This window comes from Anastrepha ludens, chromosome 4, assembly GCF_028408465.1.
Source record: "Anastrepha ludens isolate Willacy chromosome 4, idAnaLude1.1, whole genome shotgun sequence".
Classification (NCBI taxonomy): domain Eukaryota; kingdom Metazoa; phylum Arthropoda; class Insecta; order Diptera; family Tephritidae; genus Anastrepha; species Anastrepha ludens.
Genome location: NC_071500.1, coordinates 52,782,471 through 52,808,785, shown reverse-complemented (window position 1 = coordinate 52,808,785; position 26,315 = coordinate 52,782,471). Strand labels below are relative to the sequence as shown.

The 26,315-nt window shown below is 35.8% G+C and overlaps 1 protein-coding gene across 1 annotated transcript in view; it reads right to left on the bottom strand.

Annotated features, from left to right (window-relative positions):
• Nucleotides 1–26,315, bottom strand: part of LOC128862345 (triple functional domain protein) — a 121,202-nt gene that overhangs the window by 9,425 nt on the left and 85,462 nt on the right. Inside the window, exons 12-13 of the mRNA XM_054100913.1 lie at nucleotides 14,820–14,919; nucleotides 13,361–13,606 (exon numbers count right to left, since the gene is read on the bottom strand). Of these exons, the coding sequence (XP_053956888.1) occupies nucleotides 13,361–13,606; nucleotides 14,820–14,919 (346 nt within the window). The remainder of the gene's footprint in view (nucleotides 1–13,360; nucleotides 13,607–14,819; nucleotides 14,920–26,315) is intronic.

Here is a 26,315-nt window from a genome sequence, read left to right as displayed (position 1 = left end):
AGGTACAAGTACATCGACTTCGATATAAAAAAGCAAGTGTTTCTTTTTAGTTATGTTAATTCCTTCATCGAAATAAAGCGAAAAAGTTTTCGACATCTAGTTCTCTATACTACATACTTTTTGATACGCTCTGGGCCAAACCTTCACTTGTGGTCATAAGCGAAAGGTTCTGTCTTCCGTAAATTGCGCTGTTGTTTTCGACTAAAATTGATATTGATGCCCGGATGTCCCTCGCGGCAATTGTCATAAATAAATTGTCGATTGTAGGTAGTTATTTTCTTTTCAACCGTTCCAATGTTTAGCGATACATTTGTACGATATTTCCTGTTTTCGAAAATTGAAAGGAGCTCCCTTCTACTCATCAACTGTGCCGTATTGCGCACGACCCATACTTGGTATGGTATTCATATTAATTTTCAGTTAAATGAACTTTAACTTCGGAACTTCGTTTTAATTTTACAGCACAGATAAATTCAATTCATGTGCCATACCTTTTTAACAGCGGCACAAGGAATTAAAAAAATAAAGCTAGAGCACCTATTTAAGTGATCACGTGTGTATATGTATGGCTGTATGTGTCAATATTATTATACTTGCATGGCCATATTGTATAAAATGTATTTTGTGAATGACAGGCACTGCATCACTTAGCGCAACAAGCTGTGATAAAGTGAGAGGAGCAAATTCGTCTGGTGATTTTTTCTTCATAAATCAGAACAAACATTTTTGTGAACGTAGGAGTATAAAAATGTATAGGTATCTATATATAATTATACATTTTCGATGAGAAGAATAAGTTATAATTAAAGAGAATTCTTATGAATTTGAAAGTTTCTTGGTTCGTTCGTTTGTAGTTTATAGACTCCTAAACCATTCATACGATTACGATGATATTTTAGTGAGTAGTTCTGAGTACATCGGGAAAGGTTTAAAAGCTTGTTTGGGTCCGCTCAGTAGCTAGGTGGGCGTAGTGCGGCCGATATACTGTGAAAATCGTAGTTATGATACGATTTAAGTCATATTTAAAATATATATTAGTTAATTTTAAAGAAATGTTTTTGAAAAAAATGTATTCGAGCTTGCTTGGACGCACTACGAGATGCTGTAATTGAAATTATTATAGATACTGCATCAATAGATTGATTCTATTTTGAATTTTCTTCAAAAAACTGCACCCCTTTGCGCTTTCATTCTCTCTTGGAGAGACGAGAGATATGTGTTAGGAATATCGCAAGTGAGGAACGTGATACCTCCTATACTAGATCGTAAAAACTGCGTAAAATTACTTTGGGTACAGTTTGAATTATAATGACCATAAGTACAAAGTTATTAATCCTATTTCGATTTCGATGAAAGGACCCGGTTGAGCCCAAGAGAAAGTGTAATTAATTTTTATACCAAGAAGAGCCGAATGGCTTGATCCGTGACTACCATTCGGAAGTCCGCATATTCAAATCCCGTGCATAAAACACCAAATTATAGAAAACAAATTTTATCTAATAGCAATCGCCCCTCGGCAGGCAATGGCAAACATCCGAGCGTATTTCTGCCATAAAAACAACATTTGCCGTTCGGAGTTGGCTTAAAACTCTAGGCCTCTCTATTTGTGGAACAAGAGGAGCACGACCAGAACTCTTAAACTTTTATGAGCAAAACAATGTGTTTCACCACACATCTTGTGCTCACATAATTGAGTAATCTGGAAAAAATGCATGTTACTGAAAAATTATTTTTATTTCGATTAACTCTATAACTTGCACTGCTGATATTTTGTTGGAAACCCCTTGTGCCGTATAGATCCAGCATATTGTTTACTCCTTGCACATAATTTCACCCTATTTGCCTAGAATTTGTCCGACCAACAACCAACACCTGGTGGTTTAAACAATAGGACTCGTCCCTGCAGACGATTTATTACCAAAAATTAGGTGCTTTATTAAAATATTCTTTACCAATACTTTTTTTTATGTTGATACATTGGGCCCATTCAAACAATTTTCCTGAAGTCGTATTCGCACATTTTGGGCTGATATATTTATCACATAACTCACTTCCAGCCGTCGTCTTCTTATTGTGAAGTGTTCCATTTTTATTAAAATATGCGAATGCATTAACTTTTTCTCTAGAAAAGCTCGAAAGATTTGTTAGCTTTGCTACCGTTTGCCATTTATGGAATCAATCCAATATCTCTTCTTTACGGCAGGATTAGTGTTTCTGCTCCGACCGATTGATTAATAGTTATAAAAATAGTTAAGCTTGTTTTGCAGTATTGCTTTGAACTAAACGAATTTACACGTTTCAGACAAACGTTACACTGTAATTTTAGATTTTTAATCCGCAAATTAGAGCTTATAGATATGTAACCACAGCTACGAAATTATTTACGACAATAGTGGAGATCACAGGAAAGGTTGAATTTTGAACATAAACACTATAAGGAAAGTAGTTACTTGAACTTGTAGAAGATAAGTAGAAAACATGATTAGCAGAAAAACCCTTATAAGAAATATTTAATTTATATTTTATTCGTTTATCAAACACACAATCAAAAGTTATTTTACAGTGTTTGAACTTCTCAAGAGATCGAACTTACTGCAGTTAAGAGATCGAGATGTTTTACTAAATTGAAGTCGGTCCATAAAGTATTTGGTCTTCTGAGAAGTAATAAACATTTTAACTTTAGGAAGTCATTAAATCCTCTGGAAAATATTGGCTTAGAAAACCAGATAAGTGCTCGTGGCGTTTTATATATCGTGGCGTATATCGCAATATGGTTATCAAGGACATTAAGCGTAGTAGACTATAACAATCGGCATACAGTTTACATCTATAAAGTAACGTTGGCATTAAGAACGTTTTCGCTAAAAGTAATCGAATTTAACTAGGTTAAGTGCTGAGTAGTCCATAAGGCTCGTTGAATACCATAGACTTTGTCTATTGCACATAAACTGTGGGTATTCCAAGTCAGAGCTCTATTATAAGTTATTCCTAGGTTCTTTGCAGTGTCCACAAATTTTATAACAGAATTTTTCAGTTTCACTTCATTGCAGTCATCAAGTTTAAAAGTCTTTTTATAAATAACGATGCACTGTGATTTGCGTGGATTTAAGAGCAACCCAATATCGCAGGCCCAAAAGGACAACTAACTTACAATTAAACATCATCGTATAGACATGAAAATTACAATATTTTATCACGTTTGGAAGATCATTTACGTATAATCCCAACAAAAGCGGGAGAAGAATCGAACCTTGAGAAACACCGTTAAGATAAGCTGTGGCTGGCACATACAACTTGCGTACGATCATTAAGGTATGATTTTATTAACACTCAATGCTGGCACTGAAAAGTTGAATAACATTTTAGTTTTAATCCAATAGTCCGTGATCAACAGTGTCGAAACGCAGAACCGTTAAAAAGGTTACGAGTTTGTTGTCAATGTTAAGTCTGATATCATCTGAGAGACTCTAATAAAAGCTATAGTGCGGACTCACCAAAGTGTTGCACCTCAGGAAAGAGTTCATCTGAGAAAATGCCCTATCCGCTCGAATACTTTTGACAGGAAACAGGAATAGCTTCGAATTGTTTTTTTAGAATTTAATAACTAAAACTTAAAATATAGGAGATTTCTATCAGATATTTAACTACACCCCTCCTATGTAATAATTTCGTTGCCTTTTGTTGTCGGTCTTTTGGCAGTATGCACTGTAAACTTACTAAAACGGTGTGAAATGCACTGTGTATTTTCCGACGAAATTTTCGCCAACCACTATTGTTTTCCACTGCCAGCTTCTTTTACTTCGATTGGATAAATCGAGTATTGTATTATATTTAACTTTATTATTAAAATAATATCGGTAATATAATTTATAAAATCTGTCAAATTAAAGCTATTATGACTGTATGCGAATATGGCTAAATTTCGATAATTCTTTTAGATTTTAGTAGAGTTTCAAATAGAAATGAAAGATATCAGACAAATGATATATTATATTGCAAGTAGGTGAGTTTCTAGTTTGGTACCAGATTCCATATATATATACATACGAGGTGTATTTTAAAATTTTGCGAGCTACGTACATTTGACTTTCATTTATTGTTTTTTTTTATGTTGGTGCACTTCTCTCGGAAATATGATCACGGTTTTAGCAATATAGCATGTTTAGTTTGTTTGCGAGAGGCATAAATAAAACAAGTGTTTCGCGTGTTCGGAGATTTTCTGCTATCGCAAAAAATGTATCAAAGAAATTGAATCAAATTTTGTGCAAAAAATGGAATTAAGTGCTCAAAAACACTTGAAACAGTGTACCAACATGAAAAAAAATATAATCGAAAGTCGAATGCACGTATGTACCTCGCGAAATTTGAAAATTCACCTCATTTTTTGAACAGACCTCGTACATACATATATTTGGGGCATACACCCGTTTTGTATGTTAGGCCAACAAATAGCTCCTGCTCCTATTTATGGTGTGCGTCTTGATGTTGTTCCACAAATGGAGGGGCTTACAGTTTTACGCCGCCTCTGAATGGCAGATGTTTTTGAGGAGCTTTTTCATGGCAGAAATACAATACACTCGCTGATTTGTCATAACCTGCCGAGTGGTGACCGCTTTTGCGCACTTTCGAATGGTAGTCAAGCACCAACTCATTTGGCTACGGCGGGCACCAGCTCCCATAGGTCATTTTTATATTTTACTAGTATATCTGTGCGCATTTATAAGGTGCCTTTTCCCTATATTCACCATTCAAAATATAAAAAAAATTCAATTAAATAGCACGTGCCAGATTATTAATACTGGGGTCAAGACGAATCCATTGATAACCCTTCTGACTTTTTTGATAAATTTTTCCATGTACCCTATAAACAGGATAATCACCACAACAACAAACTGCAACAATTGAATAAAAAAATTCTATTCTTTGGTACAGAATAAGAAAAAAAATCTTAATACGAAATATTGCCATTGGACCTTTGTCTGTCACCTGATCCAACCGGACGTCCTGCTGGTCCAATTGCAGAGAAGCTACGTCCTGAATACATACACTAACAATAACTCACATATCGTAGAAAAGTTGGCTTTGACATGATGAAGTAAAATGTTTTGTGTTATACGTGGGATGCTTTTTATAGTTTGTGACTTTGTGTTGCAAAAGTTAGGTTGTTTTTATCATAAACTAACATATAACGTTTCAACTTAGGAGCATTATTTGTTGTTTTTCAGTGAGTTGAAAAATTCATATCGTGAAAATTTTCGTGCAATGATTTATGACGATTTTCGACGAGCATTAATGGGGCAGGAGTTGATTGGTACAACGCTGGTACAACGAGTTGAGACGTGAGTTTGGTGAAGACTGTTCAAAAACAGTTGTTGTGCCAGAAACAATCGCTGCTGTGCGTCTCGTTGGATGCCGCTTAATGAAAATTGCTCAAATGTCAAAAATAAGGACTCGGGTCGATTGTTGTAAAGAAATGTTGCAGAAATTCAACCGTGGTGATTTAAACACACATCTATGAAATGACATTGTAACAAGTGACGAATCTTGTATCTATGCATATGAACCGGATACAAAGCAGAATAGGTGATATAAGACGAGCTTAATGCAACTAAATTTGTTCGCGAAAGAAGCAGCTCAAAGCAAATGGTCACCTGTATTTTCGGAGAAACTTAAAAAAATCAATTCTGAGTGATGCACAACCTAGAGAGTTTTTGAGCATTTAAAAGATCGAATTAATGGATCATCCGCCTTGCAGCCCTGATTTGGCACCTAATGATTTCTTATCATTCCCGAACATTAAAAATAAAATGCGAGGAAAACGTTTTTCAACGCCGGAAAAAGCTGTCGAAGCCTTTAAACAACTCAGTTGAGGTATCCGCCCGGACTTTGGTTGGTTTTTAACGCAAAAAGCCAATTAAATTCATAACAAATTTCTGAAAGTACTCTAAGAAATTTAATTTTTGGCTTAGTACTTTATTGTTGCCGTTTAGCTGATAGCACGCAATTTAGCCGTACTCGCACAAACCATAAATTTAAAAAAATCAACAAAAAGTAATTGCCAGTTTTAATTTCAAAATGTGTTTTTATGCTAATTTATTTTACTTTTCACAAACACGCGCGCCTTTTTCTGTTTTTTTTTTTTTTTTTTTTTTTTGAACACGAATAAGACTAAATGCCACAGAAAGCGTTCTGCCAGACAGACAAATTCAAACTGAATGTAGTGCGAGAATTGTTGTACTCGTGCGCTGTTCTCACTTTCGAATCGGCAGATGATCGGTTGAAATAGCGAAAAAGTGTGACCACTCATGAAAAAGGTAAATATTAGGCCAACAAATAGCCAGTTGCATATTTGAATAAATGTACATATGGACACACACTTACATGCAAGTGTATGTATGTACATGTGCATGTCTATAAATACGACCAATAACGCAAATTTCTCATTAACAAAATAACAAATGTTTGATATGACTGAACCGTCTAATGCCATAACAGTTCATCTCTATGAGCTATATGATTTTCACTAATCAAGAGATCAGCGCTGGCAGCCTCAAATATTTGGTTGTTGCGGTTTCTCGCTACTTAGTGGTTGTGAGAAAATTTTGCCAAAAGTATTTGTTTTTATTTATATATGTGAACGACTGAGCTTTCCTTAATGCTGGTGCTTTTTTTCTCGCCCAGGCATGGAAGTAAATTGCGATTTGTCTACTAGTATGTAAATGTATACCACTAGGTTGCTCAATAAATTTTCCAGTTCGATAAGAACCAGACTACTAGCTTAAATTTTTTTGTTATGTCGGTACATTCTTCATATGAACCTATGTGAAGTTGCATTTGAATCTGACTATTTATTCTTTATTCACAAGCCATTTAGTATCGACGTGTCAGAGTATTTTCTACATTGGAGAAAATAAAGTATCGGGAATTGAATTATTATTTTTGGATAGTTTAAAAGAAAAGGAAATTTCTGAATGAATGTTCAAAGTGAATAAGGACTTTTCAGTAGAAAGATGGGTTGCTGAATTTAAACGTGGACGTGCAAGCCTTGAAGATGATCCACCTCAAAGACGTCCAAAAACAGCAACAACAAAGATACCAGAAAAAATACAGGATATCGTATTGGGAAATCATCAAGTGACTGAAGGGTATTTAGTAGCTCTAGGCACCTCGTTGAGCAGTGTAAGCAATATTTAGACTGAAGAATTGGGTTTAAGAAAGCAGAGTGTACATAATGGGTGCCGCATTTGCTAACAATGGCACAAAAACACATTCGAATGCGACTTTTTCAGCAGCATTTAGAGTGTTTTCGAAAGGATAAAGTGGATTTAGTGCATCGATTCATCATTATGTATGACACTTGGGTCTATCACCATGATTCTAAATCAAGAGTCTAAAGAGTGGCGTGGGCCTGGCTCCTCGACTACGAAACGAGTTCGTGTCTGCAAATCGTCCAAGAAGGTGTTAGCATCAGTTTTTTTGGGATGCGAAAGGAATTTCGTTTGTGGATTAGTTACAAACCATTAAAGTAATAAATTCTGAATATTATTCCGAAAGAAAAAATATTATTTTTCATCAGGACAATGCACAGTGCCACAACAACATTTTGACAATGGCTAAAAACCATGAATTAAAGTTCGAATTATTGGAGCAACCACTGTATTCACCAGATTTGGTGCCTAGCGACTAAAAAATGTCATGCGTGGAAACGTATTTTGCAAACCTTCCAGGTTCTCACTCCCGGGATAGTGTTAATAAATTGGAGTCTCGTTGGAACACCTATCTTGATGTTCATGGAGACCATACTGAATAATAAAGTGTATTTGCGGCCGCCGTAGCCGAATGGGTTGGTGCGTGACTAGCATTCGGAATTCACAGAGAGAAAATATGTAGATTCGAATCTCGGTGAAACACAGAAATTAAGAAAAACATTTTTCTAATAGCGGTCTCTCCTCGGCAGGCAATGGCAAACCTCCGAGTGTATTTCTGCCATGAAAAAGTTCCTCATAGAAATATCTGTCGTTCGGAGACGGCTTAAAACTGTAGGTCCCTCCATTTGTGGAACAATATCAAGACGCACACCACAAATACGAGGAGGAGCTCGGCCAAACACCCAAAAGGGTGTACGCGCCAATTATATATTATTTATATATATATCTTTGCAAACAATAACATTGTGTTTTTCTTATCGAACCGCAAAACTTATTGCACAACCTAGTATACATACGCACGCAGGTATAAGATTTTAATGCCTCACCTGCCTTAAAAAGGCTTACTGTGCTTATTTCTAGAAATAAAGAAAACGTAAGATTTAATTAATTTTGTAATTGAATATTTTAGTATTACTTCCCATTAGTTTGTTTTGCTTTTAATTTTTAGTTAAAATTTTCAAAGATGATTCAGTTCCAAAGTGTGGAAATGAAGTTTTGTTTATTTTCTGACGTGTTTGGCTTTTACGAAAATATACAAACGGCAATCTATGTATGTACATACCTATCTGCAAATTTATTCATGGGTATGTTCATGTGCTAATATTGGCGGTTTATGTAAAGGGTTTTCCAATAACAGGTGTTATCTATCGCTATCGAGAGATGATTAACGATTTTTTATGGCCGGAATTGGATGGTATTGATCTGGACAACGTTTATTTTCAACAAGATGGCGCTACGTGCCACACAAGCAACAAAACTTTTGATCTTTTACGGGAAAAGTTTCTGGACCGTGTTATCTTCGAAGTGGTGATCAAAATTAGCCACCGAGATCTTGTGATTTAACTCCTTGTGACTTTTTTCTTTGGGGCCACGTGAAAGAGAAGGTCTACGCCAACAGCCCAGGGTCGATTCAAGACCTCAACGATGGAATTCGTGGGGCTATCGACGGCATAGGGCAGCCACTTTGAAATTCGGTTATGGAAAATTTCATGGAAAGGATATTGTCCTGGAAGCGTGGTCGTGGTGGTCATTTGCCTGATGTTATTTACTACTATTAACGGCATACATTCCTCTTTATAATGAAATAAACATCCGATCATTTATATTAAAAAATAGCATTTTTCTTGAATATCAAAATAACACCTCTTATTGGAAAACCCTTTACATATACAGGGTAGTCTAAATAAAAGCTTATTTGGCGTATTAAATTTTAAATAAATTAAGCCAATCTCAAATTTGTTTGCCCATTGCGTCAGAAGCAATAACCAACTAAGGCGAAAATCATGTTTCCGAGGAAAAAACTTTGTATATCTGTATTTTATAGATAAGTTTATGCATTTTTATAAACAAATTTTTAAATCTGGCCTTCTAGTAGCGAATTCTCACAACACAGTATCTACTGTTGCTACAAAAAAATGTAAAAAACATTTGTATGCAAAAACTTAATTTTTTTTGTGTAAAGGATTTTTTTTATTTTAACGTTGCATTGGACACTTTGAATTGGACACTTTTATGACTTGTAAACAATATTTATTTAGTACATTTCTGTAAGTTTTTAATTGGTTTTTAAGTGGAGGTCATAAAAACGCAAACCACAAAACAGAGGAGGAGCTAGGCAAAACACTTGACAAAGGGCGAATATGCCAATGATATACACACATTTACATATGTAAGAGTGGAAAATTCCTTTATTCCATGTCATGGTTATATTATTATGTGTCTTGAAGAGCAGATTTAGTATCCATTAGAAAAACAATAGATGTATGTACGATGCTTTCTTTATTGGTTCTCAACACGCAACCACTTATGAAACTAGAATGAAGACAAGCGCAATTTCTGGCGCTTAATAATAGATAATAAAATCTCTGAAGCTTACGGAAAAACCATAAACAATATTATTATTTGCTGATAGTGTGCATATTGCTATGTATGTATGTAGGTATGTATTTACTTTGTGAGAATGTCCATTCATATAAGATAACAATTTTTTTGACTTACCAAACAAATTAAAGCAAAACTACGCACACCAAAAGCCACAATGTACGCCTTTAGATAATAATAAAGTTCTTGATAACCATTTACACAAATTAATATTAAAATTGGTTTATTGTGAAATGAAGTATTTTCTTTGAAATTCATTGAATGTATGCATAAATAATGAATTTGGTTATTTAATAGCATTTTTGAAATGTGCTTTTGAATAGGCTTTCTGTCTTACAGAGGGTGGTCAGATATATTTTTGAATTAGCCATTTTTTTTTTACACTGACATATTTTTCACGATTAAAGTCTTATCTTTCAGCCAGTATCACAGCTCGATACTTAAGAATGTTTCGGATTATTGCAGATATAAAGAAAAGAAATTACTTAACTTACTTAATGCTAATAAAAGGGAGCCGGAAAAATTCTATCAATAACTAATATTTGATGAGGTCAAACAAACTTAATTTCAGGGGATCTGTGAAATTTTAATTATTTCGACGAACACATTTTAACGCAGCATATGATTTAGATAAAAGAGGCATCGAAGCTTACATGAAGGTCTTTGATCTTGTCAACAGGCTGAAGGGGATACTAGAGACACTGCACGACGTTCGTACCACGTTAGGTAGTTTGGAGAATGTAACGTGATAACACTTATTGATATTTAGATATAGGTGAGATCGACCACACCATAAGTGCAACCTTTTGATCTCTAATTGAACACCAGAAACAGTCTAGCTATTCAATTTCTTATTCCTGTGAAAACCCTTCATTTTAATCTTCTTTTTTAACTCAATACCCTCAGTACGAATTAAGCAAGAAATGCCCTATTAGGGCTTCCACTATCAGAACTCAACGAGATTTCGAACTCTCTTGTGCTTGATTTTTCTTTGCCCAAGAATGTGTTTCCGAAATTATTCAATTTAATTATGTTTTCGTGCTTTCTGCACTTCTAATGTGTAATGTATTTTAGTCAGTAAAACCCTTGTAGTTTATTGACTTTCTGAAATAAATAAATATATGTATAAATAAAACATAAGTTTCTGCAATACTCAGGGTTTAAAGTAAATAAATTTTCAACGAGCCGTATTTTTTATCTTGGCGACTAGGGTAACAAACAAAGTTATCGTATCTAGCGATCGGAAGGGAGTGACAATTCGACGTGGATTTTGTTTGGAGCAGTGGCATCCATTCAGAGGAGGCTGCGATAACATATCAAAAGTAATTTAGGTTTGCTCATTTTAGTTAATGTTTTTACCTTCTCAAATTTTGTGCACATAACGGTTGTAAGTAATAACATAAATGAATCGAGATAGATACTGACTTACTATATATACAGTGGCTCACAGCTTATAATTTCACGTAGTCCTCTATTCAAAAGAAAATGTGTGCTATTTTTTGTTAAATTATATTTAAAAAAAATTTAGATGTTCATTCAAAGGTACAAATATTTGAATTATGAACATCAAGAAATAAGTTCAAAGTAATTTTAATTCAAAATGAATATTTACAACAAAAACAAAATACAGTGTAAACCGACTCCGAAAATTAAAAGCGAGCTTTACTTTTACTTCATCTTTGTGACGAAAATATGGAAAAAAAAGTCAAAATTATACTCGTTGTGTGGGCACCGAAATTGGTGTTTCACTCGGCCCAGTGTATGATGTTACGGGACTTAGACCAGTTGAAGAGCAGCATTCTGTCTCTTTTTTAGACCAAAAGGCTATCAAATATATCACTATCAATGACGAAATGATCTGAGTCTATTAATTAATGCCACAAGCAAACTAAAACAAGCTTGATCTAAAATTAGGTATTGTGGAAAAATAACACCAGGCTTTTCTACCCAGATAATGCGCCGTCTCAACAGTTCATCTGGTTCGGTACTATTTGTCCAAAAATAATACCCGTATTTACCTATTTATTTCGGCGGCCGCCATAGTCGAATGGTTTGGTGCGTGACTACCAATCGGAATTCGGAGTACGTAGGTTCGAATCTCCGTGAAACACCAAAATGAAGAATTTTTTTTTCTAACAGCGGTCGCTCCTCGGCAGGCAACGATAAACCTCGGAGTGTATTTCTGCCATGAAAAAGCTCCTCATAAAAAAAATATATACATCTGCTGTTCGGAGGCGGCTTAAAACTGTAGGTCCCTCCATTTGTGGAAAAACATCAAGACGCACGCCTCAAATAGGAGGAGGAGCTTGGCTAAACACCCAAAAAGTGTGTAAGGGCCAATTATACATAATATATACACGTATATATATACCTATTGTTGAGCTTTTCGTGCTCTCACGACTTACATATGTATGTTCAAAATGAAAGTGTTAATGTTATATTATATTTGCAAAATTATTCAACCCGCAAATGCCATTTAGTGGTGTTTAGCAGAAACTTATAAAGTCATATACGTTATGAAAGCAGGACATTGAGGAATAGATCCTAAGTGCATATCGCTCGTTTGCGGGAAGAACGTCATAACTCAAAAAAAGTTAGAGAAAATTGTCTCCAAGTTTTCAATTTACTATGCCTCGGTAAGTAAAAGTAAGGAAACATCTTCATCTAATCAGAAACTGTTAACAGGTAACGCCATAAATTTTTCATACCGCATGAAAGAAGAGCTGCCGGTTCTTGCTGCACACTTATCTAAAAATTTGTTTGTCTGTTTGGGTTATGACGTTCTACCAGCAAAAGAGCGGTATGATATGTAAAACAAGAACTAAGGTTTAATTTTTGAAAAAAAAAAAAGTAAAAAAAAAAGTAAAAAAAAAAATTAAAAAAGTAAATAAAAAATATATAAATATAATATAAATACATAAAACATATTTAAAAAAAATATATTATTTGTGCAAAAATTAAAATGTCGACCATAAAAAGCATGCCCTATTTGTAGTGCGCATTTTCTGCTGTTAAGTACTACGCGTATGAGTAACATTTGTTTATTTGTCAAAAACTAGAAAAAAGTTTCCAGCCACTCCTTTTTTAAATAGAATACATGCCTTCATTTCGAGAAGTGGCGGCATATCAGGTATCTAATGAAGTGTGAATGAATAGAGTGTTGAAAGTAACGAGGCCAAACTTAAATGCCGCTTAATCGTAACATAAATGACAAATCATTTTCTTTTTCGGCAAAACTTTGAAATGTTAGGCGATGCCATTGACCTTTTAAGACCTTAAGCAAAGTGTGCCAACAAGGCGCCATAAGCAACATGATACGCAGTGACGATACATTAACTTTACTGCTAAGCATAAAAGTTGGCTGTTTTGCATGACAAAAGGTCTTATTCACATTAAAATCAAACGAAAATTCATATGCACACACAAACAGGCACCACTACAAGGTTGAAAACTACTTATAAACTATGTACTATTTATTATTCATGGTCAATTATAGTAAATTGTAATTAGCCGGAGAGGTCACGCTGAAGTTTATTTGTTAGTTAACTTACCAAGTTTTTGGAATTCTCTTTGAGATCCTTGGCAAATACGGGTGGACCATTTGCCATTAAGTGCGGTTCCTGTAAAGGTTTCATAGGCGGTGGTAATTCTAGGCCGGCTTCTTCTTCGGCCTCGTAATCGGCTTGTGCGGCATTGGCCTGTGATGTTGTCGCCGATGTGCCATAGTGACTTCGACTGCTTACTGTGGCCGATGTGGAGAGGTTCTTCTCATCCTGTTCGGTTTGTTTTTGCGTCAACTAGGAAAAACGAAGAAAGCAAGGAAATACATTAGATTGATTACAGACCAAACAGCTGAATAACAACAACACAGGTCTATTGAATTCTTCCTGATTGATACGAGACTGATTTCCGATATTTTTTTCTACACTGACCTGAAGTCCAAAGTGTTTATTACGTCAGGGTTTAAAGAAAATCGGGAGTAAAACCACACACAAATGAGTTTTTGAGTTTTTTTAACCCCCGTTTCTTTCGTTTCATATAAATCTGGCGTCTAGAGACTTTAGCCGGAACTCAAATTAAAGCTTGAATATTATACCACAGTAACCATATATTCAAGTCCAAAAAACAATTAACTGCTTGGAAAGAAATGTGGCTTAACCTTTAAGGCCCAGTGATTACTATCGAATTGCAAATTATTAAATTAAGCTCACTAAACTAAGCTCTTAAAAATTAACACTCGGGTGGTTTTTGGCGTCGCTAATAAAAAATCCGATAACAGTTTAACAAAATTCAAAATTGCGGACAAAAATTACAAAGTTTTAGCTAAAGACCTTAAAATCAATGAAAAAGTAAATAAGCTGTATAGGAGGTATTGACGACCATACTTAGATTGCCCAGATGAGTTTAACATTATTATGCACCTCTAAGCACCCTACGGCCGGCTAAGTTAATGAGGATATTAATATATATCAAATGGTAGTAGGGCCTCAAGTGCAGCCTGACTATCACCTACGATGAAAATATGCTCATTGCACTAGTTTTGCTATAAGTTTATATCTGATCCCAGACTGATGGCTTATATCTTCCTTTGAAATATACTCTGAGAATTAAGTCCAGGGACAGAAAATTGGGACACCTATGCCTCCGGAGTTTGTGTACCAGCGTAAATTTTTCGCAAAAAGATGTATCTCATGGTCGAAAGCGTATTGTTTACCATGTTGATCAGTTCGATTCTGAATCTTTCCACCGAATTGGTTTTTTTTTTCTATTACATCTGTGGATCTGGCGTGTAAAGCCAGCGGGAGTTGATATTATCGCTCGCTTATTTAAAACCATATTTTAAACGTATTCATTTAGTAGAGTTCACTTAGAAGTACCTGTTGCATGTAGTTATAATTAAGGCGTAAATTCGAAAATATTTTCCATGGGAAAAAAGTGCGAGCGCATTGCTCCCATAATGGAGTTTGACAAGTCTACTTTGCATATAAGGATTATAAGTATGATACTTACTCTTAAGCTCTTCTCTGAGGATTTCTTGGTAAGTATTTTATCTGCTGGTGTCTTCTCATTTTTGTTCTGTGAGTGTTTTCGTAAAGGAAACCATTTTGGCCTGAAAATAAGAAAAAAAAAACATATAAATACATTTAGTACTAAGCATATAAAATTAAAAAGTATTAATTAAATAAAGGATTTACACCAATTTTTTCGCGAACACTAAATCAAATTTCCTTAATTTATAAATCACAAAACTGAACTTTTCTTCAAATTTTAATGTCAGCTCTATAACGATGGATGGTGTGGTTAGTGAGGTGAAAATGCTAATAGATATTGTTTTTACCTTACAATATGAAATTATTCAAGTACGAGTATTAAATAATTCCTACACATGTGCACACAAATAAGGTTTTTTTATTAATTTTTACCAATCTAACAATTTGTTAATAGTTCAAATTATCGTGATTGAATCTTGTCTTTTTTGCTTTTTATTAAAAAAAAACTAGGTCCGGTGGTCTTGGCTCGTTCTCTAATTATAACATTAACTTTTTCCCAAATAGGCGGTTCTGCTTTACCCAAACAGTCGGATTTTTATCCGTCCAAGGACTGTATATATATTTATAATTAGCATTTAATCCCTTTGTTAGCTGTTTTTGGCCGAGCTCCACAAATGGAGGGACATACAGTTTTAGGCAACTGAACGGCAGATGGTTCTTTATGAGGAGGTTTTCTATAGCAGATTCCTTTGTCTGCCCAGGGGGCGACTACTATTAGAAAAATCTGTTTCTATTATTTTTAGTTACGCACCAGCTCATTTGGCTACCATACCCCAACCCATACGGAAGCCATAAGTACACATGTATGCACATATCTGGTAATTCATTTAGAGATACTTTTATTGGTGACGATTTAATGGCAGCTTACGCATGGTAGCCGGTAACACCCGTGGTCTCGATTCCAGCAAGATTTGATTTACTTGTTCAGCTCCTGAAACCAGGAATATCGTGCGAAAACGATTCGATGAAAAATTCATTTTACGCTTTCGATCAGTGACCAGTGACACTTTTTTCCATTGGAGCTAGCTAAAGTCCAAAGTCTGCATGGATAAGCTGACTACGATTGAGACATAGGAGACCAACATTACTGGAGTCGTTGGCCAAATACCACTTAGTATGTGGTTAACGTGTCATTGAAAATTGCTTTTTATTTTGAGGGGGAGAAAAAAAACCTCTAAATGAATCACCCGATATCTGCCGCCTTACAAGCGTATCTATATTATATAACTAAAATATCAGAGGAGCAAAATTAAAATGTTTTAAAAATTATTAATTTAGATAATATATTTGTATATATTTATATACAAGAATGAATAAATTTGATTACGAAATTGGCGACAACACTCAACTTCGAGTCTCATGACCATCACTACACTTGGCCATGGGTCTAGCGGTTTCATGCTCGGACGCTTGCCTACACGTAAATATTACTTACTTTTCATAAACAGTGGCGGTCAAAAAAATAGCAGCGTGACATATGGCAAAGTTTTGTATATTTATTTATTTTGTTTAATATTTTTAGTTATTCGTAAAAGTATAGATCATACTACAAAAAAGAAAAGAGAAAACAAATTCAACAAATTTTTAAAAGAAAAAAATTCGAGCCTAATTATCGAAAATCAAAACGAACTTTGGAGCCACTTCAAATTAATTTCAATCAAATTCACTGTAAATCTGACATTAAGTATTGTATGTCTCACTTCCAATTTTCAACTTCGGGTGAATTCAGATGTTCTGAGAAACGAATTGAAAAGAAAAATATCGGTTAGTATTCACTTCGTTTTAATGGAGCCAACAGCGTCTAATAACGTCTTAAATAAATGACATTCTTCGGGTGTCTTTTACCATCTTTCTAAGCTCACGAATGCGGTCATCGAATTTAACCCGCACCCAGAGGAAGAGCTTCAGCTGCTTTGTGAGACCAGCGCAACTTTCGTTCCCATGATAGTTCTTTCTACGTTACCGGAACGACCCTGATTTATATACGGCCAAGAACTGTTACTCCAGCAACATTCTCCGTACATGTATGGGGAATGTTAATGCTGCTACAACAAAAATATCCCGCGTAACTTTGATTCAATTATGCTCTGGATATTGTTACAGGTTAAACTCCTATTTATCCGTTTCACTTGATTAGAGTCAATCATGTTTATAGAAGAAAATAGTTATTAAAGCAACCGTATTTGACAAACATTTACCACAAGGGTTTCAGATAATTCAGGTGCTTCGCACAGTACTAACAACCTATTCAAATGCCCTCTTAAACCCACTCACCTAACACTCCTCTTCCTCGCAACCTGCCGAAACAACACCTTTCCTGTTCCTAACTTAGATGGTGATGATCGGTGACAACACGGCACTGGCAGGGCTTGATCATCTTAAAAGCACATTTGTTGACCCGGTGGACACGAACGTACTAAACCCTTTTGTGAAAATAATGTAACCATTTATACCAACATAAATATGCACTTGAGCCAATTCAGGCAATTCAACTCTATTGTTTCCTATTAAAATAACCACAAACGAAGCTAATGTACTAATTTTTTACCAAACAATTAATTTTTTGCCTGGGTTGAATTGAAAGCCGCTAGCTGTAAAGTTAATTTTTAGGATGAATTCACAACGTGTTGAAAAATGAACAAATAGTTTTTCCGAACACCAAAACTAAATTTACTCGTATTATTTTTCATTATCATTTTCCCTCGGATTTCAGCACTCGCCTGATTACACTAAAAAGGGAATGTTTTACAAAACTTCATACCCAAAATTGTTCTAAAAATTCCGTCTAAAAAGTTGAGAAATTTGTTCAATTTTAAATTTTGTGCACAATTTGAAATTATTAAATAACTGGTTTTTGTGGTAGTATGATCTATATTTTTATAAAAAATCAAAATAAATAAACAAATAGTGAAAACAATATGTCACACTGCTATTATTTTGACTGTGTATATTGTGCAAAAATACATATACATATACATATACATATGTGCCTATACAGAAGCACCACACCAACAAGCTGCTCATTCATTCGTTCAATCATTATTGTGTGTGCGCACAATTAAACGGAAGGAAAGAAGGAAGTCATAAAAAATGTGGAAATGAGACCGGAATAGGATGGTTGACCGCACCGACTCATTGTCACAAGCATTCCTCTTCATCCCACCTTAACGATAATTTTAAAAGCATCGACAATACTAAGAATGTCACTAATGTAAGATGAGCATTTTCTGCAGGGAAAGTTTGAATATTTAGGGAGGCAATTTTGTACCAAAGGACGTATTAAAGGCAAAAAGTTCCAGTCTCAGACCTTCCTACTAAGTATCTTAATTCACGTGGTACCATTTCGAAAAAAAAAAAAAATCTTTTAATAAACATATCAATTAAATAGCTCCGTACTAGGTTTTTCAATCCGCTCGCTGCTAATAGAATTAAACCCGTGTTTTCATATTTTTCGTCGTTCATAAACCTTAAATTTTGTGAGAGTCGTAGTCAATCCTAATTCTTTCTTATACTTATAAAACTGTCAATATTGCAATTGATTGTCCGTATTTCTTAGGCAGGACTCGGTCTTGAAACAGAAATGTCAAGGGAGACAATATGACTAATAAACATTATTGGCTCAATTGCGTTCAGAAAATTGTAGTAGGTTAAACTCCGACCTATCCAGAATTGACCCTGACATGTGAAGGTACCTTGTACGACACTGCCCACTCTCCCTTTGGGCCAAACCCTTCGATGCAGTATGTTTCTTGGCCTACTGTTAGACGAGATAGACGCTGACGACCGGTGACTACACTATGCTGTTCCGATGAACTGCTACAATACCAACAAAATCAACTAATAAGCTTTGAATATATAGAGCAATAGGAGCATTAATTAACTTAAAATAAAAAGTACGGTGCATGTTGTAAGTGAGCTAAGATGAGCCTGTTGACTTACATTTTAATATATTTTTTTTTTTCATTGTCAATGCACCCCTGTGAAGGGCCTCATTTGAAGGGGGGCACATTTGACATCTACAGCTGTAAAGAAAAATAAAAGCTGTGGTCCCTCTAATTCAACTCACTTTTTTTCGCTATGCATAATTCCAGCCATATCTTCTACCCGTATTTGTAGTCTAACAAAAACCCAACCTCGATGGAGATGACTTCCGAAAAAAGCTGAAAGTTATAAGTGCAGTTGGTATTTTACCTATTTAAAAACGGATTTCTTGTTGGCTCTTTGACAAGAATATAGTTTGCAACAACCAACTCTTCATCTGTTATATTATATTGTGAATCTCCAATTCATCTACCTCGGCTTCAATATAATCGTGGGATGATGTTTTATGAAATTATTTGAATTTAACCGTAAAACCAACCGACATACATTTCCTGTATGGTCATGCTAAGGAATCATATCCGAATTCACCAAAGAAAACAGTTCGGAAGATCAAGATCGGCGCCTACTTCTAGCGTGGAAGAAGAACTTTCAGAAAGAATAGAACACAATTCAGGGATGATTACAGGGAAAATATCAGGGGAATTAGTCCTCGTCTTGTTTAGAAAACACAAACTATTCACACAACTTCAGCAAACTATGATGAGAATATCCAATTAACAAATGAGTTAAAAAGAGATTAACTTGCCATATATCCCAAGCCGTAAATTTGCGGACACATGTTATTAAGCCATTTTTGCTTCTTTTGATATTTACTATGAATAATAAAAATAATTGGCACTACACCTTTTTGTTATGCGTACTTCTGATTTTTTCACAAACAGAGGGACCTTCAGTTTTATGCCGCTTCCGAACGGCAGATGCTTTTTTATGAGGAGCATTTTCATGACAGAAATACGCTCGGAGGTTCCCCATTAGTTGCCGATGTGCGACCGTTGTTAGAAAAAACCTCTTCCATCAATATCCTGTATGGGGTTTCGAACCTATATACTTCCGAATGGTAGTCATGCACCAGCCCATTCGAAAGCGGCGGTGTGCATACATTCGTAAATTTTATTGTATTTTAATTCGGTTAAAACCAAATTTTTTACGAGCTTGTGCTGTAAACGAATGACAAAAAAGATAAATAAATTGTTCGCTGAAACGTGCGTAATATTATTATTGTGTTAGCCGCCGTCATAGCTGAAAGGCTTTGTGAGTGACTTCCACTCGGTAGGGCCAAATGATAGAAAAGATTTTTTGAATAGCGGTCGCTCATCGGCTGACCACGGCAAACCTCCGGGCGTATTTCTGCCATGAAAACATTCCTCCCAAAAAAGAACAATAATTGCCATTCAGAGACGGCATAAAACTATAGGCCCCCCCATTTATGAAACAACATCAATGCAGACACCCAACAAAGGATATCCGCACCGCTATATATAACTTATATTTCATAGTCTGTGGTGCCGCATTATTGACAAAGCTCAAGAATTCTAGCTTCAGGCCTACAGGTAAAAGTCATCCATATAGGATGTAATCTAATATGTCGAATAAAAAGCTACATCAGAATAGTGAAAATAGGGATGCATGTGGCGGGGAATAACGCCACTTAAAAGACCCTCTAAATAAAATACTCTAGTGGTTTTGGAGCATCGCGGAAGTAGTTCAATGGCCTCCCTTCAACTATTTGCCACTTTATTATTGTATTTGAAAGAAAGAGAGAACTCGAAATATTTTTTCCGAATTCAATAGAACACAATTTCCGTTGCGAGGCACCCAATTCCGTTGCGTAGTTCTCAATTTAAGTTATGCATATTTGAATTTGGTTAGTTAAAATGTTGGTAGCTGAATATCGTTTAACGTCCTAACACCAACACAATTTGTGCCCCTATTTTAGTGTTTATCTCATTCTCTTACCTATCTACTCTGCCTTTAAAACGCGATACTCCTATGTTAATGTGTAGGAGTTTCGTAGTATATTTGCTCCACGTGTGCGGTGTGTACATATTAAGGTTTGAGGTCATCGCCATAGTCATATATTTGGCGACTCATTAGTGGAGTGTCGAACAAAGCGGTCATTGTGGCGTTTTGCGTCTTGAAAGTAAATAAGGATGTGTTTTGTTTGGCTAAGCGGTGACAATTCACATGTAAATTTGAGTAGCGAAGAGCGAGGTTCTAGTGCAGTGGAGGAGAGGGATGGAAAAAGGATAGCATAGTTGGTGTACAATAACGGTATGCGGTATGTAAAAAATGTCAATAAATTATTTATTTCAGTAATTTTTGTTAAGGCGTTTTCATTGAATCGCTAAGACTGGACGTGGTAATAATGATAAAATGTGAGTAATTGTTTAGTATTCGTTGTGAAACTTGTCTTGGCACGGTTAAGCAAAAGAGCCCTTAGCACAAAGAAAATAAATTAAGTCTAATTTAATAAATATTCTAATAGAGCTTGTTTATTTAACGGTCTCCTTGGTTATTCTTCCAAAGTCAAAATTGGCGTTTGTTAAATATCAAAGAAATGCACTACAAATTGTAGCTTCCCTCGCTAAGGTTTGGTAAAGGTAAATGCCACGAAGTGACACAGGTATAATAACTGTATTTTTTTCACGCGCATTTGCCTCTGCGCTTAAAATTTTTATGAAGTAATAAGCGCTTATGAAATAATTGCGGATGAAATTGGGTGTTTGGCCGAGCTGCTCTTCCTATGTGTGGCGTGCGTCTTGATGTTGATCCACCAATGGAGGGACCTACAGTTTTAAACCGACTCCGAACGGCAGATGTTTGTTTGTGAGGAGCTTTTTTATGGCAAAAATACACTTGGAGGTTTGTTATTGACTGGCGAGAGCGCCCGCTGTTAGGAAAAAAACCTGTTTTGCTGATTCTGGCACGGAGATTCGAACCTACGTACTCCCGAATGGCAGTCGCGCACAATCCATTCGGGTACCGCGGCTAATTAGAGCAAACTTGTGCGAGTGATTTACTGTCACTATGAAGCTTCTAATAAAAGGCTTCTGTTAGGAGGCGATAAAGAATTGTAGGATAATCCAATTTCAGAGAAGAAATCAAGAATATTGACTTAAATTGTTCAGACTATAATTCGACCCATCCTTATTTATATTTATTTTTTAAGAAGCAGTCAATAAAACCTGTACAAGAAGCAAGACGAATGCAGGTAATCAGGCACTACAGCAACTAGTGACGGCTGTCTGAATCCCGGTGTAAATATTTGCGGAATTTTTTATTTTTTATTTAAAATTGGAAAAGTAATAAATTACAATCACAATGATTTTTATAGAGCATTAGCGGCTAGGTCATCAGCAACTAGTGACGGCTGTCTGAGTCCCGGTGTAAATATTTATGGAAATTATTACTCTATATTTTAAGTGAGAGCAATTTCATCAAATATATACATACATACATATAATAAATGGCGCTCAGACGTTTTGTTGGATATTTAGCAATCTATTTGGGATGCCTGTCCTGATGTTTTACTACAAATGGAGGGAACGGCAGATGTTTTTTTTGTCTGGCGAGGGGCGACCGCTATTAGAAAAAAAAACATTTTTGGTGTTTTGTGAATGGATCAATAAATGTACGAAAGAGTATTCCAGTAACTTTGTTCAAAGAACACACACTGGAGATTACGGATACCCATACTACAGAAGCCGAAAACCAGAAGATGTAGGTAATGAAACAATCACCAGAAAGAAATTTAAATTGATAGCAGATTGATTGTGCCAATTCTGCTTTGTTATCGAAAACGTTCAAAACTCATGTCAACGTTGAATATAGCTATTCCGTCAAAACCACGAATCAATCGAAATACTACTTTTAATGAGCAATGAGCTTCCGCTGAGCAAATCTCATTTTTTGACCACATGCTCGCCATCTAATCTGAAAGATTTATAAGAAAACTTTACAAGAGATTTTAGCGAAGACATTTGGCAGCGTATTCGTAGTGTAAGCAATGACGATTTCATTGAGTTTTCGGACAATATTTTCACTAATGGTGTAATATCAAACTGCGCGGCCGATGAACAGGTTAGACAGGGGACCTGTGAGGTAGTGAGAGGATTGGAATTCCGTTGACTACCTACGGTCTGCTCTTGAAGAGGTGGGATTTGCGTCAACTCAGCGAACGTTGCGCAATTACACAGACTTGTAAGGTCGCGAAATCTTACTGACCACGAATGGATCGGAGGCGCTCGAGGATCTCCTGAGGTTAACAAAATCTTCTTTAGCAGTACGAATCACCGTAAATGTTCGACCGTCTTCTCCAACGAGTTTTCAAATTCGTTGTATCTTCCTGGTGTGTCAAATTATCACTCGAAGTCGAGAGGATATGCGCATTCGACAATATGCCATTTGATTTCAAATGACGGCAGCTCCCCATTCGTCTTGTATTCTCTATGATCATTAGCAAGGTGTCCAAATTAAATCTAGAAAATGACTGTTTTCCACATGGCCAGTTACATATGTATGTATATGGTACGTTGCTTGCTCACAAGTCGGGCAACCGAAAAATTTATTTGTTTTTGCTGAAGACGGAAGGACAAAAAATATTGGTAGAACAAATCACTTCAACAACTCAGTTGGACTTGGAGCATGAAATTATGCCTGTTTTCCATGCTTCACATGATTTCGCATGATTTTTCACTTATGAAGTAGTTCTTAAATCTGATCTTGACTTATTTTGCGCGAGGTTATGACAGGAAAATTCAGATGATTTTTTCTCTTCTTCAGAAGACGTTTTTCAGGAGTTGTTGTTGTAGCGCCACCTTCGGAAGCTAAAAATATTACTCTAAATTTAGATGTAAAATCAAAAATCAGTTTCTTCAAATGGAATTCGTATGTAGAATACATCTAAGGGGAATTTCCCAATTATTCCTAAACACTGTATTGGCTGAACCAAAACAAAACTAGGCAGAAATGTTAAGAATTCGATCAATAAATTAAATTGTATTAAACAGATGTTTAAAAATACTTTAAATGTTTCTCAATTAAAACCAATAATGTTCTTAAAGAAATTAGCATTAAAATATTAACTTAATTTGAAACTAGTCAACGTAGAGTTCCATTTGAAGTAAACATCCGCTGATATAGACTTTGAAACCAAATACGTATGCATCTAATCATCAGTAATTAGGTATAAATGGTTCATTTCAAAATACGAGCTCTAATAAGAATACATAACTTCATATCATTGCACCGTGGCACGAAACGGTTCGCTTAACGCTTGAACAGAAAATTGTAAAAACGAAAAGTGTGAAAAATTCGAATTTCAATTAAAACATAAGTTCGCGCGGTAAATTTCAAGGCATTTACTCGTGTTATTGTTTAAATAGGGGACGAAAATTATAGGAAATGTGCTGCAAAAATTAGTAGCAAGGATGTGTGATTACAGAGCCATTAGATTAGATTTAGATTTATTGGAGGTTTCCACTTCGACCTCATGGTTTTTTCTGCCCTCTACTCATCACAGTACCTCCTCCAGACAGTTCTTTTATTGAACTTAAGGATAGGGCCGGATTGGACTGAGCGTATGCGCCTTTCTTCTGGCTGCAAATGGCCGAAATGTCTCTATCTTCTCCGCGCTATAGCGCTGCGTTCAAGGAGAACGATTAGCGGTCTGGAATAAATAACCTAATTCATCGGAAGTCTCCAATTTTAGGCTTGATGCCAATTAAAATAGGCTACTTTAGAAGTCACAGTGCATTAGGACCAAATAATTAAAGATCTTTCAAAAGTGACGTTTAGATGTTAATAGTGAATAATTCTTAGACGGTACCTTTTTGTGTCATCTTGATATTTGTCAATAAATTAAAGGTTAGTAAATTAATAGGACTATGAATAAGTTCGTGCGGTTTTTTTTCGAAATTTGAAACTTTATTGACGTAAAATGGTTACAAATTTAATATTCAAAATATTGTCCATCGCTTACTACTACTTTTTCCCATCTTTCTGGCAATTCACGGATTCCCTTTGTGAAAAATTCGGTCGGTTTTGCCGCAATCCACGAATCGATCCATTTTTTGACTTCATCGTAATTACGGAAGTGCTGGTCAGCCAGGCCATGTTGCATCGATCGGAAGAGATAGTAATCGGATGGCGCAAGGTCTGGACTATACGGCGGGTGGGGTAGGACATCCCATTTGAGCGTTTCTAAGTATGTTTTGACCACTTGTGCAACATGTGGCCGAGCATTGTCATGTTGCAAAATAACTTTGTCGTGTCTATCGGCGTATTGCGGCCGTTTTTCTCGCAGTGCTCGGCTCAAACGCATCAATTGTCGTCGGTAGACATCCCCCGTAATCGTTTCATTCGGTTTCAGTAGCTCATAATACACAACACCCAGCTGGTCCCACCAGATACACAGCATAACCTTCAGGCCATGAATATTCTGCGCCGACGTCGATGTTGAAGCATGGCCAGGGTATCCATACGTTGCCCGACGTTTTGGATTGTCGTAATGGACCCACTTTTCATCGCCAGTCACAATTCGATGCAAAAAACCCTTTCTTTTGTGCCGTTGAAGCAGTTGTTCGCATGCCATAAAACGGCGTTCAACGTCTCTTGGCTTCAATTCATACGGCACCCAATGGCCTACCTTTCGGATCATTCCCATGGCTTTTAAACGTTTGGAAATGGTTGATTGATCAACTCCCAAAGTTTTTGCAACCTCTTCTTGCGTTTGAGCCGGATCTTGATCGAGCAATTCCTCCAATTCGGTATCCATGAACTTTGGCGGCGCACCCTCGCGTTCTTCGTCTTCCAAGCCAAAATCACCACTTTTAAAGCGTGCAAACCACTTCTGGCACGTTCGCTCAGATAGAGCATGCTCACCATAAACTTCCACCAAGATACGATGACTTTCGGCTGCTTTTTTCTTCATATTAAAATAATGAAGAAGAATTCCCCGCAAAAACACATTATTTGGCACGAAATTCGACATTTTCAAGTGTGGTAAAAATATTGTTGTTTACGCTTCAAATAAAAAACTTATACTGACGTTTGTGCCTTACGACAGTAGCTCTCCAATGAATGTTTGGAAATGTGGATCGATGGAATAATAATCAAGTTACGCCATCTGTTGTAAAACCGCACGAACTTATTCATAGTCCTATTAATTCGGATTCCATTATTATTTGGGTTGCTGCGTCATATATTTCGAGTCCTCTATAGTTGGGCTTTGGTTTCAACGTAATCAACTCGAAGGTGCTCTACAATCTGGACTAAATTAATGGCAACTTCAAGGTGCCGATCAGCAGTCTCAACAACACTAAATAATATCTGCATTACCACGTATTGTTTTTTTTTCTGAATGCCTCTGTAATATATTTTTTTTACATATTATCGATCTGAACGGATTCGGATTAAAGAAAATTCAGCAAAAACTTGTGATTCTTTCTTTATTCCACCTTGTAGACTACTAAATATTAATATTTAAAACAAAAAAAAAACTAATGATTGTTTTTAGTTTAAATAATTAAATTGAAAGGTGATCTGGTTAGTAAATTTAAAAATTTATATTTAT